The 17,267-nt window shown below is 40.5% G+C and overlaps 1 protein-coding gene across 3 annotated transcripts in view; it reads right to left on the bottom strand.

Moving 5' to 3' along the window:
- Thada (THADA armadillo repeat containing) overlaps nucleotides 1-17,267 on the bottom strand; it is a 300,981-nt gene that overhangs the window by 197,897 nt on the left and 85,817 nt on the right. For all 3 annotated transcript variants that reach the window (XM_059248542.1, XM_059248543.1, XM_059248544.1), the window contains exon 26: nucleotides 16,854-16,945. In XM_059248542.1, the coding sequence (XP_059104525.1) occupies nucleotides 16,854-16,945 (92 nt within the window). The remainder of the gene's footprint in view (nucleotides 1-16,853; nucleotides 16,946-17,267) is intronic.

Raw genomic sequence — 17,267 nt, 5'->3', positions numbered from 1 at the left:
CATTTCAGCTTTTTGAGGATGCTTGGAAATCCCAGGTGTGAATGAGAGAGTAACAGTATTGTTAATCCAAATCACAGGACAGTTAAAGGAGCAAGAATCTGCTTTGGTTTACAGCTTCTTATGGTATTAGTAAGCACAGGTTTCTGACAAATACTAATGAATACAACCCTGTATGGAAAAGTAAAGTCGGCTGGTATAATTTGGATCTTTTAAGGACTTTCTACGATTAACTTGGTCCACTTGGCTGAACAAGCGACAAAACCCACCATTTTGAAAAGGCCCTGGGATAGAGTCCTCCTAAACTCCAGCAAAGGTTTCTGGAAGACCGAAACTGAGATCCTCAGCTCTGAAGCAGCAGCACCTTCCTTTCCCTGTACTAACGCCAGCCAGGACTACTCAAGCAGCAGCTCCACAGCGTATGGGACACACAAGACCCACACTACACTGCTCTCCTTGGTATTTCTTTGAGATTACAAAATTAATTTACAGGAGACCACGTCTAAGGTGTAAAAGGAGCAGTCCTACTGTGGATGTGCAGACTGATGGCGAAACACTCTGGAGGCTGTAGGTTCAGTCCCTAGTACTGCATAAACCAGGGTGTTGGCACACAGGTCTGTAATCTCCACACTCGAGAGGTGGAAGCAGGGAGATCTGGAGTTTAAGGGTGGCCTTGGCCTCAGACAGTAGTTCCTGGCCAACCCCGGCTACCAGATATCCTCTCTTAAAATGTCAACAACCAAAAGAGAACAAATACTGAGATAGTGGGTTTATTTGTTCAACTAATTTAAAATACAAGCACTATCTCTCCCTTTACCACCCCCACCACAAAAACAAATCAATCAAACAAAACCCACAAAAATGCTAAAGACAGACAAACAAACAAAAAGCCCCCCATCAAGTAACTAGAACAAATAAGCAAACAACAACACAAACCCACCCTGTGGATTTCATTTTGCATTGGCCAAGTGCTCCTATGCACGGCGCCTGCCCTGGAGTGTGGCTGATACACCCAATGACACTCCATTGGAGATTGATTTTTTTTCCCTTTGCCAGTATGTATCAGTTGCAAATAGCTTTTTGGTTAAGGGTGGGACCCCATGTGTACTTTCCAGCTCTCAGTGCTGGGATGCCAACTGGCTTGAACCAGTGTAGGTCTTAAAGAGAAAACAACATCAACAAACACCACACATAAGCACTAAAATGAGTTCCTGACCACCAAGCACCAGCACTTTCTTCCTCACAAACACTACAGAACTAGATATTATTATTCCATTTCCTGAGAACGCTATACGATGAAAAAACCAGAGCTTAGTGCACTAAAACATGCGCATGAAGGTGAATGAATCCAGATTTGTCTATCTCGACATGCTCCTTATGGGGCACAAGGAACGTGGGACCGGAGGCAGGCATGCCACTGTCATGACAGCCAAGACTTCCGAGACTAAAAAGACTGCAGCAGAATCTGAAGGACAAAACGCTTTGCTTAAGGAGGAAAGAAGGGACAGGTATTCTAAGAGTTAAGAAAAAGGAAAAACGTAACATACTCAAAGGAACAATGAGAGCTTGGCTTGATTAGAGGTTATGTATTTGTTGGGTGGGAGGCAGCAGCCCAGGAGTTTAATAAATATTTGTGGGTTTAAATAATAGGAGATAAAGGTGAAAAGGTCAGGTGCAAATTATAGAGGGTCTTGAAAGCAAAGCCGAAGAAAATACAATTAACCAACAAATAATGTGGGCAAATGTCCAACCTCCCTACTAATAAAAGCAATGGAAATTGAAACAACATGGCCATTTTCCCCAAATTCCCTTATACACGCATTACAGAAAAATAATTATACCCACTACTGGGAAGATTATACATGATGGTAAATTTGTAAATTGATACAATCTCATTTTAAAAAGGTCTGGCTATCAGTTTCATGAGATGTTGATAATCTTTAACCCAGTACTCTCACTTCTGACCATTTATTCCAAAGAGATAATCCCCCCAAACATGGCTAAGTTTAAAATTTTGCATGGGAATATTCCTTATGCCATGTTTCATACCGTGAAAAAATGAGATGGGTTATAAGTGCTCAATGAATGATAGGCAACTGGTTTAAACAAAATGAAAAGAGCCTTTAAAAAAGGTGGAGTGGGGAGCAATTAGAGGGACACAAACCTCAGAGGGTTAGCAAAAGAGAGCTAAGACTATCACAGTTCTTAGAGGAAGATCACATGGAAATCTATTCTTCAAGATCCAGTTCTTTAAAATATCTGACAATCACAAACTGAAGCCAAAGACAAGTAATATGCAGGGTCCTAGAAATTACATGCAGGTGACATGAGCGAAAGAAAGGCGTTTTATATATATTAAAACACTTTACATATATGTAACTATGCTGGATTAATATTTTTAAAACTAGGAAAAAAGAAATATTTAATAGTAATAGAATTATTTGCAAGGTAAGGTGGTGCAAGCCTGTAATCCCTATACTCAGGAGGGGAAGTCAAGAGCATCAAGAGTTCAAGGTCATTCTTGGCTACATAGGAAGTTTAAAGCCAGCCTAGGCTACAGGAGCCTGTTTCTCAAAAAAACAAAAACAAAAACAAAAAAAAAAGCAGACAAACAAGAACAGCAAAAATAGCGATAGAAATGTCAAGAAAACTATACCTTGTTTATTATAAAGAATTTACTTCAGCACTGAAACGCTTTAAAACTGCCAAGATGGCTAGGGTTAAAAGCTCTTTGCCATGTATGGCTGACACGCAGAGTTCTATCCTCAGAATTCACAATGTAAAGAGAGAAACCAACTCCCCCAGATTGTCAGGGAAGCAAGACTGTTGTTACCATCATTTACTATTCCCCAGACAGATACTGACAATTACAGATTGTCTGTGCTCACAGAGAGCACATCCACAGGCCGGGACGCACTTCAGTTGCAGAGTGCTTGCCTTGCACGCACCGTGCCCTGGACTGGATCCACAGCCTCCACACTCTTCACACCTCACCTTAAAAAGAAATATATGTCAAAACTCACGTTGTCCCTCAAAAAAGTACCAAAACCTCTTAAGAGTTGGCTGAGCACCAAGTACTTCTTACACACACAGGTTACAGCGTGTGTATCTTAGAAAGAATACTGAAGAATCATCAGATGCTTGCCTCTTGGGTTATCCTAAAACAAGAATACAACTTGATTCCTACTTAGCAACCATCTCCTCTCTCTTAAACAAAACTACCTTCATTTCATTTGAACACTTATTCTTCCTTAATCACTTGGCCTAGGGTTTTGTTTGGGTCTGTTTCATTGCAAGCACATTTTCTGTTGCCCAAGATAGGTTGTTCAGCTGTTTTCCTTAGGCCTAGCACTAAGTTCATCACACAGTTGACGATGTCTCTCCATACACACTCATTGATGGTATCAGACCATGTGCACAAAGTTACTCCAGAGTAAGACAAACTGCTACACTGACTTTTAAACACTTATAATGAACAACATTACAACACACACAGAACTCTGAAAATCATTAAACTTCAATTGAATGGGAATAGGGACAAAAAGGAGTTTTCAGAGAAAGGAACACCACAGAAAAGGCAATGGAATCCACAGAATTCAATTTTCTGAGAACGTCAACCAGCTGGGCAGTATGTAAGGGCAGTTTTGAAGGCAGCCAGAGATGAAAACAGGAAGGGTAGAGACAACTATTTAAAAATGGTCAGTCCATCTTTGGAAAGGTGATGGTTTTCTCTCATAACAAGTGAGAAACACTTCTCAAGGACATTCATGTTATAGATGGTGGCATTGCAGGCACCCAACAGAAACGAGTTATTTCACTACGGAACCATTATATTTTTATAACAATCAAAAGTCAAAGCCAACAGTGATGGTTAGTGTTAAATGCCAACTTGACAGGCTCTAGAATCACTGAGGATTCTAACCCTTGGGCACGCCTGTTGGGGGAGGTCACGGTTATGCTGATTAAGAGACATCTTAATTGTGTGCAAGGCTGTTCCCTGCTGGCATCCCGAAACTGTGTAAATGAAGAAGGAAGACTGAGCAACAGCACAGCTTGGTCCTCTCTGTTTCCTGATTGGGGATACACCACCAGCAGCCGCATCAGGCTGCCCTGACACTCCTGCCATGATGGATTCTACCTTGAATTGGGAACTAAAATAAACTCTTTCTCCCTTAAGTTGCTTTTGTCAGAGCATTTAGTCACAACAACAGGAAAAGACACTAAGACACCAACCTACTGGTAAATAAGCAAAATGGGAAAGCACCATTCAAAACCTTTTATTTCTCTGAAGTGTTGACACTTAAGAGAAAGCTTAATTAAAGCATAAAGGAGATAAAGATGATAGCCTACAGTGGGCTTTTGTTTCGGAGAAAACAGTGCACTTCCTACCTGTACAGTGACACTGTGTTTCTTTATGTTATCACTCCACGTCCAAATAGAAGTCTAGGAGATAGTACCAATACTGCTCAGTACGTACTCCTTATGCTGGAGGATAAGGAAGTAGATAAAGAATAATAATACACACATGAGGAAGAGATGGAGAAAGGAAAGGTTTTGAAGGACGTAAGCTTAAAGGCTGAGTAAGTGTTCTGCTAGAGGTGCATTTGTACAATGAGGCTAAAGTGAAGGACTCAGGGCATGCAAACTGATCCTATGAAGGAGAGCAAAGTCCAGAGTTCTTATACCTCCTCACCTACTGACAGTTAGCGTTAGGAAGCACCCAAGTACTTTTCCTCAGATCCAGATCATATTTTACAGTGTCTAAACCCCATGCTGTGCTGTGCTGTGCTCAGAGCCTTGAATGAATGACGAAGGGAAAAGCATTGGGATCACTGGACACCCCAGACACAGGAGGGTGGAACTATGGATGGGAGTTGGTAAAGGGGGTCAATTGAATAAAGGAGCAGAACTGACAACTCTCTGGATCCCAGTCTGTTCAGAACCTCAGTAGTCACAGAACTAAATCAGCAAAGATGACGATGTCCTAAAAATAAGATGAAGATGTCACAGAACTGAGCTCATAGGGTGAAAAATTCTAGCCCTCCAAGATTTAGCAACTAGATCTGACCATCCAATGAAGCTAATCTGATTCCGTCTTCTGTTAAGCCCAGCTGATTTGTCCTGACTCGGACAGCTTCATGCTCCACTTCTATAGAAGCAGTCTGTACAGAACAAAACAGTTCAGCATTTAGAGGACAGAAAAGAAAAACTTGGCTGACAGAGAAAGGGAGATTATTCAGAACAAATGGCCTAATTGGAGCTCAGAGGCCAAAAAAGTCAGATTAAAATACCACATTCAATTTAAACACAATAGGGATTTGGAACCCAGAAATAAAAATAAATCAAGTACCAATTCCAATAAACTTAGATTACTTGACTTTAGACAGTTTTACCTTTCAATAAAAGAACCAACATTCTAACATCTGGGTCAAATTCCAAAGTGAATCCCAGTTTACAATTAGCTTTAACAGCTCAGCTATTAGCTTCCTTACTTTCCTATTGCTATGCTAAGATGCCATAATCAGGGAGACTTACAGAAGAAACACTTTATTGGAGACTTACAGAGGGTGAGTCCATGACCATCACTGTAGGGAGCATGGCAGCAGGCAGATATGGCACTGGAACAGTAGCTGAGAGGTTACAACCTGATCCACAAGAACAAGGGAGAGAAAGACACACACACACACACACACACACACACACACACACACACACACAGAGACAGAGAGCGCGAGAACTAGCTAGCAACTGAGTGATGTAGGCTTTGAAACATCAAAGCCCACCTCCAGTGACACACCTCCTCCAACAAGGCCATACCTCCCTATCCTTCCCAAACAGGTGCATCAACTGGGGACCAAGCCTTCAAATATATGAGCCTATGGGGGCCTTTCTCATTCAAACCACCATAGCTATGATGTTAGGAGACATTTCATTTTGCAGAATAGCATGTTCAGTCTTAAAAAGTGATTGCAGGCCGGGCGGTGGTGGCGCACGCCTTTAATCCCAGCACTCGGGAGGCAGAGCCAGGCGGATCTCTGTGAGTTCAAGGCCAGCCTGGTCTCCAAAGCGAGTTCCAGGAAAGGTGCAAAGCTACAGAGAAACCCTGTCTCGAAAAACCACAAAAAAAAAAAAAAAAAAAAAAAAAAAAAAAGTGATTGCATTATAGTAAGAATCTCCATTTTAATGTTCCCCAAAATGTTGTTCATCTGAAAAGATGCACACTTCGTTTCTGGAAGCTAAATATAGAATCGATGTAGTTTGTCCCTCAAAGGTACATATTCTGGAAATTTGGCCCTCAACGTAACAGTTCGGACATGATGCAATCAGTAAGAAAAGGTAATTAGGTTACAAGAAGATTCCACAACGACAAAAAGACTCTGCTATCTTGAAGGATGGATCACATCTCAACAGAACAGGCTGTTATACAGCAAGGCCACACATTTCCTTGGCCCTGCTCTATGGAGTTGTTTTCCTTTCTGTTTCTCTGCCATGTTGTAAACATAGCCAGAGGGACATCTGCAGAATGCCAGGACCATATCACTCTGACCACTTCCAGCCACCAGAGTCATGAATCAAACTTATCTATTAACTAGCATTAGGTAGTCTGATAGAGCAACACAAAATAGAGGAAGACTAGGTGACAGTGTTTTTAAATGAAAGTTGATTACAAAAATGATGTATATAATACCATAGTAACTACAAGAACAGTAGCGCCACTTCACATCTGTTTATAATTATATGTGGAAAAAACATAAAGGGAAAAAACTTTTCTATTAGGCTAAAATGAAATACTTGCATAAATTTTATCTTCTAACATTAAAGTCACTATTCTTTTGTTTTGTTGTTTTGAGACAGGGTTTCTCTATATAACAGCTGGGGTTATCCTGGAACTCACTCTGTAGATCAGGCTAGCCTCGAACTCACAGAGATCCACCTGCCTCTGCCTCCCGGGTGCTGGGATTAAAGGCGTGTGCCACCACTGCCCAGCCTAAAGTCACCATTCTTTATAAAATCATTTTCAAAGCTTTTGAGATGGCCTAGAACAGCAATTCTCAACCACAGGTCGTGACCTCCTTGGGGGTCTAATGAGCCTTTCACAGAGGTTGCCTAAGAACACAGGAAATATCAGATATTTACATTACGATTCATAATAGTAGCAAAATTACAGTTATGAAGTTGCAATGGAAATAATATTATGGTTGGGAGGTCACCACCACATGAGGACCTTTATTAAAGGGTCACAGCATTAAGAATGTGGTATTAGACATCCTTAACTGCTTAATAAACATTCATTCCCCCACCTCATCATTCCTGCTAATGGAAGATAACTTTAGTTGGAAAGCATCCTCCTCAGAGCAGTTGTACGCTTCAAGGAAGGGCCCAAAGCATTTCTGTTACTTTAAACCTGGTCACTACTCTCCCCTGGCCCTGTCTGCTCCATCTTCTTTTTCAGGTCCACACAACCCACAGCCCAGGGGACTGGGCCCTGATCTTCCTGATTAGTTCACCAACCATGCTATTAGAACTATTTTCCCAAACCAAAAATCAAGACTTTGGGAAAATGCAATGGATCTCCTGATAAAATGGCTGAAGATTCTAATACAAAATATGAAGCTTTCCTTCAAAGAGGCATTTTAATTTCTTGGAGAATTTTAAAGTCCATAATCATGAAATGTCCACAGATTCACATTTACTGACCATCGACCATACTTAGGAGTCTATGTTAAATTTAAGCTCACAATTTAGGATAATTTATGGCACAATTAACTACAACTAAAACTAAGTCTTTCTGTAGATGTCAAGATAATCTGAACTAAGTCTCTCTCTTTGTCTTACTCCATGTTCTGTTGCTGTGAAGAGACACCATGACCACAGCAACTCTGATAAAAGAAAACTTAACTGGGTCTGGCTTACAGTCCAGAGGTATAGTCCACTGTCATCACGGTGGGAAGTATGGCACATGCAGAGAGAAGGAGCCGAGAGTTCTAGGCAGAAGGAAGAGAGTGACACTGGGCCTGGCTTGAGCTTCTGAAACCCCAAAGCCCACACCCCAGTGACACACTTCCTTTAAAAAGGCCATAATGTCAAATAATGGCACTCCCCATAAACCTATGGAAGTCATTTTCATTCAAACAACCATACTTTCATATCTGGTGATGTGCATAGTATCAGAAATATGCCTTTTACCCGCCTTAATCAGTTTCTTTATAATATCATTCAAATCATGTCTGTTGCAACACAGATGGTAGACAGTCTTTGAAATACTGAAAGAAATCCAAGGTCAAATAAACAATTTAGGGCAGTACTACATGACATATCCCATTCTTGCAGATTCACAAACAATTAGAGCACTTAAATGTCCTAAGATGTCCTATTATATACTTTTATTTAATGCATCATTTTTATTTAGCAAAAAAGATGAAAAAAAGAAAAAGAAAAAAAATAACCAAAAATTGTACTATGTACCTTTTAAACTCTTGGGAAAGATAACCTTCATGAACATATAATGTATACTCCCCATTAGTACAGATACTGGTGAACTCAGGAGTGGCAAAAAGAATGTATGCTACAAGTATCACACTAAGCTGGCAGGACTTGCAATCCATGAGCAAAACATCTAAGGAGCCTTGCATTGTGTTCTCCAGTTCCACTAGCTAGTGACAAAGGATTCACTCATTTTTCAATGATTAAAACAAAAAAGATTTTTGTCAAGGAATCCTCAAATACAGGAACTGATGAACAATTCCTAATGCTGTACAAAATTCAAACAAACCTTGATATGTCTGCTCATAAGCCATCATAAGCCAAACAACCTATCTGGAACAGGTGGCCAACCAACCCTTGTTGTAGATATGGGTGATGAAAAGACACATCACGCCCTTTCTGTCCTGGCTGCTTTGTCATCAGTCCTCAGACACACGTAATACTGTCTCCAACCTCCATCCTTCTGTGCGCCATATACTATACCATTATAGACCATACAGTACCACATGCAATCCTCTCTTCTCTACACAGCCAAACTCTACCCCTTCTTCCAAGTCAAGAACAAAACAGAACTGCTACTTGGGATGACCTCATTTCCTCTGGTCCCTATCCCTGACAATCAATACTATGAAGTCTGATAATCATATTTATTGAACAAGTTCAAAGTTGGTCTTATCTCTCACTAAACAATAAAGTCCTGGAAATCCAAGACCATGTCATGAACTACTTTTGTATGCACTAAAGTGTCAAGGTACATAGTAAGGATTCAATGAAAATTTTTATTAATTATATTTTAAAAGTTTAGTGTGTAACAGCTGATTCTAACAACAAGTATCCAATAACAATTCCTAGAATTTCAAACTATTCAGTACTCAAAAGAATGGTTTCAAGGCCTAAGTTATGAATGAGAAGAAATACTATCCATAATCAAAGGAAACTGGTCCCTCAGTCTTTAACCTCTTGGACTTCATCTTCTCCTTTGGAAAACAGCTCTGTGAGATTTCTCTACAGGTACTGTTTGTAAAACCCCTGGTAAATGAAGACTTTATCTCATAGTCCTGGAAGCAATGCTGACGTCTCAAATTATGTAATCTTGGTATTACATTATATTAGTCTGGCTCATATAAAATTTGAGCTACAAAAATACCAAAGCTAAGAAAAAATATTTACTCATGCTTTTCTAGGATGCAGACAGAGGATGCATGCATTGCCAAAATTCCATAGAACATGCTTGAACGAAAATAACAATGCCTTGGTTATTAAAGGAGGCAATGGCCTGAAGCAGTACTTAAGAACAAAGATTACTTGGTTCATGCAAGAGTCAATATTTAAGAACACAATGACTAATTCTCATTTAAGTTTATGAACATATTACTTTTCAAGAAATTTTTTTTTTTTTAGTTAAAAATTTGGTGGTTTTCTTACCTAAAATTCATGAACCCAGTGAAGAGAAACTTGAAACACAGAACTCTTCAATGGGCCAAAGGGCCAGATTAGATTTAACTCTGGCTGTAATAAGTATTTAACAATGGCAAAACAAGATGTGAACTTTTTCTTGGTCTCTAAAGAAACTTATTTATCTTCTCTGACTAAAAAATGAAACTGTTGGTCTACAAATATCTATGGGAAATGAATGGATGATACCTCCAAACCAAAACACAGGGCTCTTAATTTTAAATCACTGTTTAAAATCCTAGGACAAGTAAAGTGTCTCCTCAGAAAAATAAAATTCATACTCTACATGAGAATCACTGAATCCAATTTTGTATTATTGTTACTAATAGAACAATCTGCAATTTTAAAAATGTTGTAGAAAAGGTTACATGTGAGCTAAAAAATAACCACTAAATTTTACTGCCAGTGCTCCTTGTGATGTTAAAAGCAAACCACTTCGCTTTTCTGTACCTCAATTCTCACATCTGCAAAGTGTGAATAGAGCTGATCCCTTCTTAGGTTCTCCTTAGGACAAAACCAAGCAATGATGATTATTATAATTAGTCTCATTTTAATTAAAAACATGAATGAAAAACATAAGCATGGATTCTGAAAAACATTTAGTTAAGTCTAAAAGAAATCACATTACAGGAAAGAATTTTTATAAGCCCCCCAATTCCAATCCCACAGCACCAAACTACATCAAATATAAAAGTTTTACAGAGTTAGCTGTAGAAACAGCCAATGTCTTCATAGAAACTGACCCCTTACTGGGCAGTAACTGCAACTGCAGACCAGACCTCTACCTTCCTGGCTCTGGAGCATGGCCCTGGAATCCTTGAAGCCCTGCTGTCCTTGCCGGCTATGGGTGGGAAAACAGCAGGGGCTCGGACAGGGTAAGTAACACTCACTGAGTCAAGAACAATACAGTCCACACGACTCCACCTTCCACAGGAAGATTCCTAGTAGTCACCTCAAGGGCTACTTTTTCTTGGCTTCCTTTCACTTTCCCTAAAAAACACAGGCTATCACTTCAGAGATGAGAGAGTTCCCATTCACAATCAGACACTGGGGAAGAGTCTCCACAGCTTGACAACGTCAAATGTAGAGCCAGACTACAAAATGTGACTTTCTATCAATGGAGGCCTCATGTGAGTGGAACCAGTGGGAAGGAGCCTGGCGCTCTAGCCCTGCCAGACTCTGCGTGTATAACAGTAGGCAAATGACCAAACTGGAAAAGGTGAAATTACCTACCTACCACCAGGCTCATCAACACTAAACTAGATACATCAAAAGGGCCTCAAGTGCGCAAGCATGGAATGGGTAACAGGCACCGAGGAAATGCCACCTCTTCCCAGAACTCCTCCTGCCCTTCACAGAGACTAACATCAGGGTATAGCCCACTCTTTAGACGTGGAATATTTGTTTGCCTGTGTAAGCTTGACGGGCAAGGGCAGAGGCATGTGTGCACTCAGGGGACCACTCTGTAGTCAGTCTTTCCTCTGCCTTCATTGTGTGTCCAAGAGATCAAATTTAGGGTTTCAAGCTTATGTGACACATGCCTTTACCTGCTCTGACACCTCCCTCCCTCTCCTAGATTTTTTTTTAAGACAAGATGTCCTGTAACCAAGGCTGGCTTCTAATTCTTAAGGATGAACTTGTGTTTCCAACCTTCCTACCTCTAACTCCCGAGTTGCGCAAGCACCTCCACCTGGGATTTATGTGGTACTGGAGACTGAAGCCAGGGCTCTGTGTGTGCCACTCAGGCCCTCTCCTGACTGAGCTCCATCTTTAGCTCGGACATGGAATACTTCTGAACCCTGTCTGCATCCCACTACCTGAGCCAGAGTAAGAACACAACAAACGCTCACTTAGTGCCGAAAGATGGGAATTCTTTTGCTCTCTAAGATGTTGATATAATCCTGGCCACTGTCAAAGAAAATTCTAGTTTTCAGCTTGGTCAAATAAGTACTTGCTGCAAGCTAATACACAGTTCGAATCAAATCAGCCATTCTGAATTCTAATAATTACGTTTTCAAAAACACAAAAGTCCACGCACCCTACAGCTCTCATTTTTAGTTTTGAGAATCCAATTCTTTCCTCAACAATGGAGTGGGTAACCACAGAAATTTGTGGAATCTATTTTCCTAGAAAACATGAAACCAGGAGAAAAGCAGCCGTTCTGTCTGGAAACTGCTTCAGTCTTCATGTGAGCAGGCCGCGGGGCTGGGGAAGACGCTGGCTAGCCTGGGCACCAAGATAAGACAAATGACTAAAATGGTTCTGTCAGTTACAGCCCAGAAAGTAAAGTCACTGTAACATCTGCACACACAGTCCCTGGAAATCACTTTACTTGGATCTAATAATGCTTTTGCAGACACATTTTCTTCTTAAATTGTACAAAATCTCCCTATACTGTTTGGACACGAGCTTCCCTTTAGTGAGACAGAGCAAAAACTGTACATAGCAACAGAAAAGCAAGTCTTTTCCTTTTTAGACTTTCTCTCATGTAGCCCAAGTCTACTCATCCACCATGTCTTTTAGGAAACGATTTCACTCCTGGTATCATGTTGTGCGGCCAACAGTGTTTTCTATTGCACCTGATTCACAGTATCGATCCTTGTCTCCCCAGCTGACTGTGAGCTCCATGATTCTGGGCAGGTTACAGACCCTCAATGCTCCTCTCCCTGTAGTATTGAGTCACAGGAGGTGCTTGCTGTGAGCTCAGTACTAGAACAGAGGAGTGCAAAAGCTGTCCTGATTCATTCTGTTACTCTACGCAGAGCACATGAATGCCATACGGCCAAAATTCAGGCTTTTCAGACTGCTATATATATACTGACTGGTCACAGAGCTCGAACCCAGCTACCTGAAGGCTAATTCACACAGGGATTAAAATAGGGAAAGACCCAAAGGCCACAGATATTTTGCTCCTGCTGTAAGGAATGAAAAGTCATCAAGGCAAAGCCCTCCATGCAGATGGGGGCTGTGTTAGAAAGCACAGCACAGCCTACACATCACAGAACCTCTCAGTCAGGCCACATTATAAGTTTGTTAGATGACAAACATTAAGGAAAAGAGTTTTAGAAAGTCTTAATATAATAATATTATTTAAGAACATGCAAGTAGGGGGCTAGAGAGTTGGCTTGGTGATTAAGGGGATTGGCTGCTCATCCAGAGGACCTGGATTCAATTACCAGTACCCACAGGGCAGCTAACAACCATCTGTAAGTTCAATTCAACAGGACCTGACGACCTCTTCTGGCCTCCATGGGTAATGCACGCGCATGTTGCACAGACACATATGCAGGTTTACCCATACACATAATAGAAAACAAATTTAAATTCAAAGACTCCTAGCCACTCATTCCAGGGTAGTGAAACTCTGTGATCATAAAAAATTATATATATAAACATGAATGCGCCTCACAGCTTATTTGTAACAATACAAGACATCCTTCAGATGCATGGTTTAAAACACACAAATAAAACATTAATTCTTCATAATGTAAAGAACACATCTAAAACAAGGCCAACTGGCTCAAAAGAACATTTGTTTTAATATATTTACAGAGGGAGATGGACCCCCTGATCACTTCTTTATGCATGAAAGTAATTTTTTTTTTAACCCTACTATGTGGCAGGCATTAGTCTATGCACAAGGAATACAACACTTAACCAAGGTTGCAACTCTAGGAACCTATGGAAAGCTCGAGCTCAGTATTTTAGGACCTCAGGGCTGTTCCAAAAACCCTCATTTTACAGGAGAGAAACTCAAGATACAGAGAGGACAGCTAACTTGTTTCAGTCAATTACTGCAGCCATCTGGGATAAAGGCAGGAGAAGCCAGTTTTCGGATTCCCTTGTTTAGCATCAAAAATTGCTTTATTTATTAAGCAAATATGTCTGTGAGTCTCCTACATGCAAGGCGGTATGTGAGGCATCAGCTACACAAAGAATGTCAAGATACTGATCCTGCTTTTCTCAAACGCTATCATCTAACAGCAACCTGTGGACAAGAAGGACGACAGAGCAGTAACAGAAGAAAAGAGCAGATTCGCCTCTGTGGAGGACTCCAACACTGTCATAAAAAGACAGCCACAGTTAGTTCTGTGCTGACAATAAGCCCATGAGGACATGAGTCTAGGTCTTATTCCTGGGACGATGGTGAAGAAACTGAAATGCAGAGTAGCTAAAGGAGTCTATTAAAATGATCTCCAGGGGCAACAGAATACCTAGAAACCAAGCTGTTTACTCCAAGAGACATGGTTTCCACAGCTGACTGAAAAGGCACATGTTCTTTTCCCATCAACTCATTTATGACCAATAGCACATATCTGCAGGTCTCTGGGCAGGACAGTAACATCCTGAGAAATATTACCAGGTGAGATTAGTTATGTGATGGCCCCCAAACTAGACAATGTACAAGTCATAACTTTTCAGATTTTTTTTTTTTTTTTTTTTTTTGGTTTTCCGAGACAGGGTTTCTCTGTGTAGGTTTGGTGCCTGTCCTGGATCTCGCTCTGTAGATGAGGCTGGCCTCGAACTCATATAGAGCCACCTGGCTCTGCCTCCCGAGTGCTGGGATTAAAGGTGTGCATCACCGCCCGGCTACTTCCAGTATTCTTAAAGGGCCCCATTTTATATATATATATACACACACACATATATTATATATATATATATAATATAAAATAGATGGAAAAGGCCCTGCCCTTGGGGACTTAGTATTATAAGAATGAGCAAATAAGCATTTCAACAAAGGGTGACATAACTAAATACAGCAGAAAAGCAGAAGACTTGCTGCAAATTTGCATCAGTAAAAATTTTAGAGAGCAAGTCCAAATGAGAGCTGAGCCCCTTTCCAGTCAAGAAGCAGAAGCCTGTATAAGATGGCGCAGACAAACCCTCAGATTACCAAAATAAAGGCTCTTACCAAAAGTGGTCATCAATTTAAATAATCCATTTCCAACTTCCTCCATGCACTTTTCAATTGCACTCAAACTCATTCTGAAATCACTCACTTGCCCCTTTCCAGGAACGTTGTCAGTCCCACCTCTCCAGTTCAAAGAGAGTGAACAGACAGTAGGTGTCTCCATCAGTATAACTTCGGCAAAAAGATGAAAACCATGCGTATCTCTCACGACCCTATTCTCCCACCTCTTTCAACCTAAATGAAATCACTTTCTCCTGTGTAAAACTTATATGTAACATCCAAGAATCACTTCACAACAACTATAAGAACAATCAATTTACTTATTTTTGCTTTCCCAAGACAAAGTCTCATATAGCCCAGGCTGGCTCCAAACTACCTAGGCAGCCCAGGGTGACTTTCAACTCCGGAAGCTGCTACACCTATATTCCAAGTACTGGGGTTACAGGCTTGTACCCTCAGGCCCAGTTCATATCACTGCTAATCATGGTTTAATGAGCAGACTGAATTATGTGAAACCTTAGGACACTTTAGAATTATTACCAAAGTACACAAAACTGAAGAGAAATAGCATCAGTCATTTTATATTACCAAATGGGCAGATTACTTTAAGAAAAGCAAAAATTATAATCATCCTTTCAAACAATCAATGTTTTATTTTAAAAATAAAACTCAGTTTTTAAAACAACATAAAAACTAGAGAGATGGCTCAACAATTAAAAGCACTTGCAGCTCAATTGTGTGAACCAGAGTTCAGATCACAGAAATCACATCAGGTGGCTCACAAACACCTGTAACTCCAGCTGCAATGGATCTGATGCCCTCTCTAGTCTCTGTGGGCACTGCACAGACGTATATATACACTCACATAGACAGATGCACATCGATAAATTAAAAAAATAAAATATAGTAGTCTAGTATTTTCATCAAATTCTTGGGAAATTCATACTCACACCCAGTTACTTTCCTTTTAAATAGTTGGTGAATTTTACAGGGTGATAAATAGCTATTTAAATTCAGAATTACCACACTGTTTCACTGCCAGCATAGCATATATATTTTTTTTTTTTAGACAAGTTCACTCTGTAGCCCAGGCTAGCCTCAAACTCATCATATGGTCTCGGATTCCAAATGCTCCTCCTATCTCAGCCACTCTAGCACTGGTGTTACAGGGGTGTGCCATAGTGTCTAGAACACTTTTGAATTCCTAAGACTTAGTTCCATCACAAGAAAATATATTCCATAGGCATTAGGCCTAAAAGAAATTTGGAATATAGCGACCTTTTTAGGTGGGAGGGAAAACTGGGCCTGGATTCACATCTAGGTCCTCCAGAGAAAGACCAACAAAACTGGATCCTACCCGGTGAGGGAGCAACTGAGCACGCAACAACAGTGACATCTAGTGTTAGCAACTGTAATCCAACGGGATTAGCTTTAAATCATCTTAAGAGCTGAACAACTCTATTTAATAGAGCCTCTTTTCTTTAGAAACAGATACAACTTGTATATCACATTAAAATCTCCGTAATCAAAATGGTTTCCTAGGCTCAACAAAGATATCTTGTTAAGAAAAAATACGTCAGAGTGTAAATTCCAAAAAGCCAAAACTGTTTCTTCTAAGTGACCGAGTTTCTGAGTGCTCCACTAAAACGGGAATCAGGGACAAGCACTGCTGAGCAGAACACAAAGAGGGTTGCATTTCTACCTACACAAGCCCAGACAGCACGCTGCACAGTACTTATACATGTCCAGAAAAGGTCATGGGGGGAACCCTCGGAATATTTGGAGACGGTAACAAGGAAAGACAAAAATCTCTGCTCACTGTACTGAGGTCACTCTGCATTTTTGCCCTTCCAACCCTGCCCTACTGAGGAGCTGACCTGCCCAAGGACTCGGGGCACTGGAAGTCACTGTAGTGTCTTTCCAGTCTTGGATCACCATGAGTCTGTGAGTTCGGCCTCCCTCGAGCCGACAGTGCTGTGAAGGTGAGGCTGGAAGACCTTACCGGTTTGTTTTGGAAAGTTCATCCTTTCCCCTTTTAACTCCAAAGATTCTTGTGATCAAGGAACTGAAGAGAAGTGTGGATGAATTTCTCACCTAATGTAAAAATAAACATAAAATAAGAGTTAAGAGATAGTCATGGCATGAAACCAACATTAATAATGTTTAAGCTAGATATTTAAAACCATTTCCTAAGTGGCAGGGGAGGGCTAAAGAAAGTAAGGGTTGTGTTCATAAAATAAGGCAAATGAGATTAAAAAAAAAAAAAACTTTCTGATAATCCACTCTATGACTGAAACTGAACCAGCTGCACAGTTCAATCATATGCATACAACAGCTTTTTCTAATATTATTAATTGTTTTATCATATACTTGTATGCTTCTAAAAAACGATGCAGACTTCTTTCCCCACATTCCG

The sequence above is a fragment of the Peromyscus eremicus genome, chromosome 22 (genome assembly GCF_949786415.1).
Source record: "Peromyscus eremicus chromosome 22, PerEre_H2_v1, whole genome shotgun sequence".
Lineage (NCBI taxonomy): Eukaryota > Metazoa > Chordata > Mammalia > Rodentia > Cricetidae > Peromyscus > Peromyscus eremicus.
This window is presented reverse-complemented; position numbering and strand designations above follow the sequence as displayed.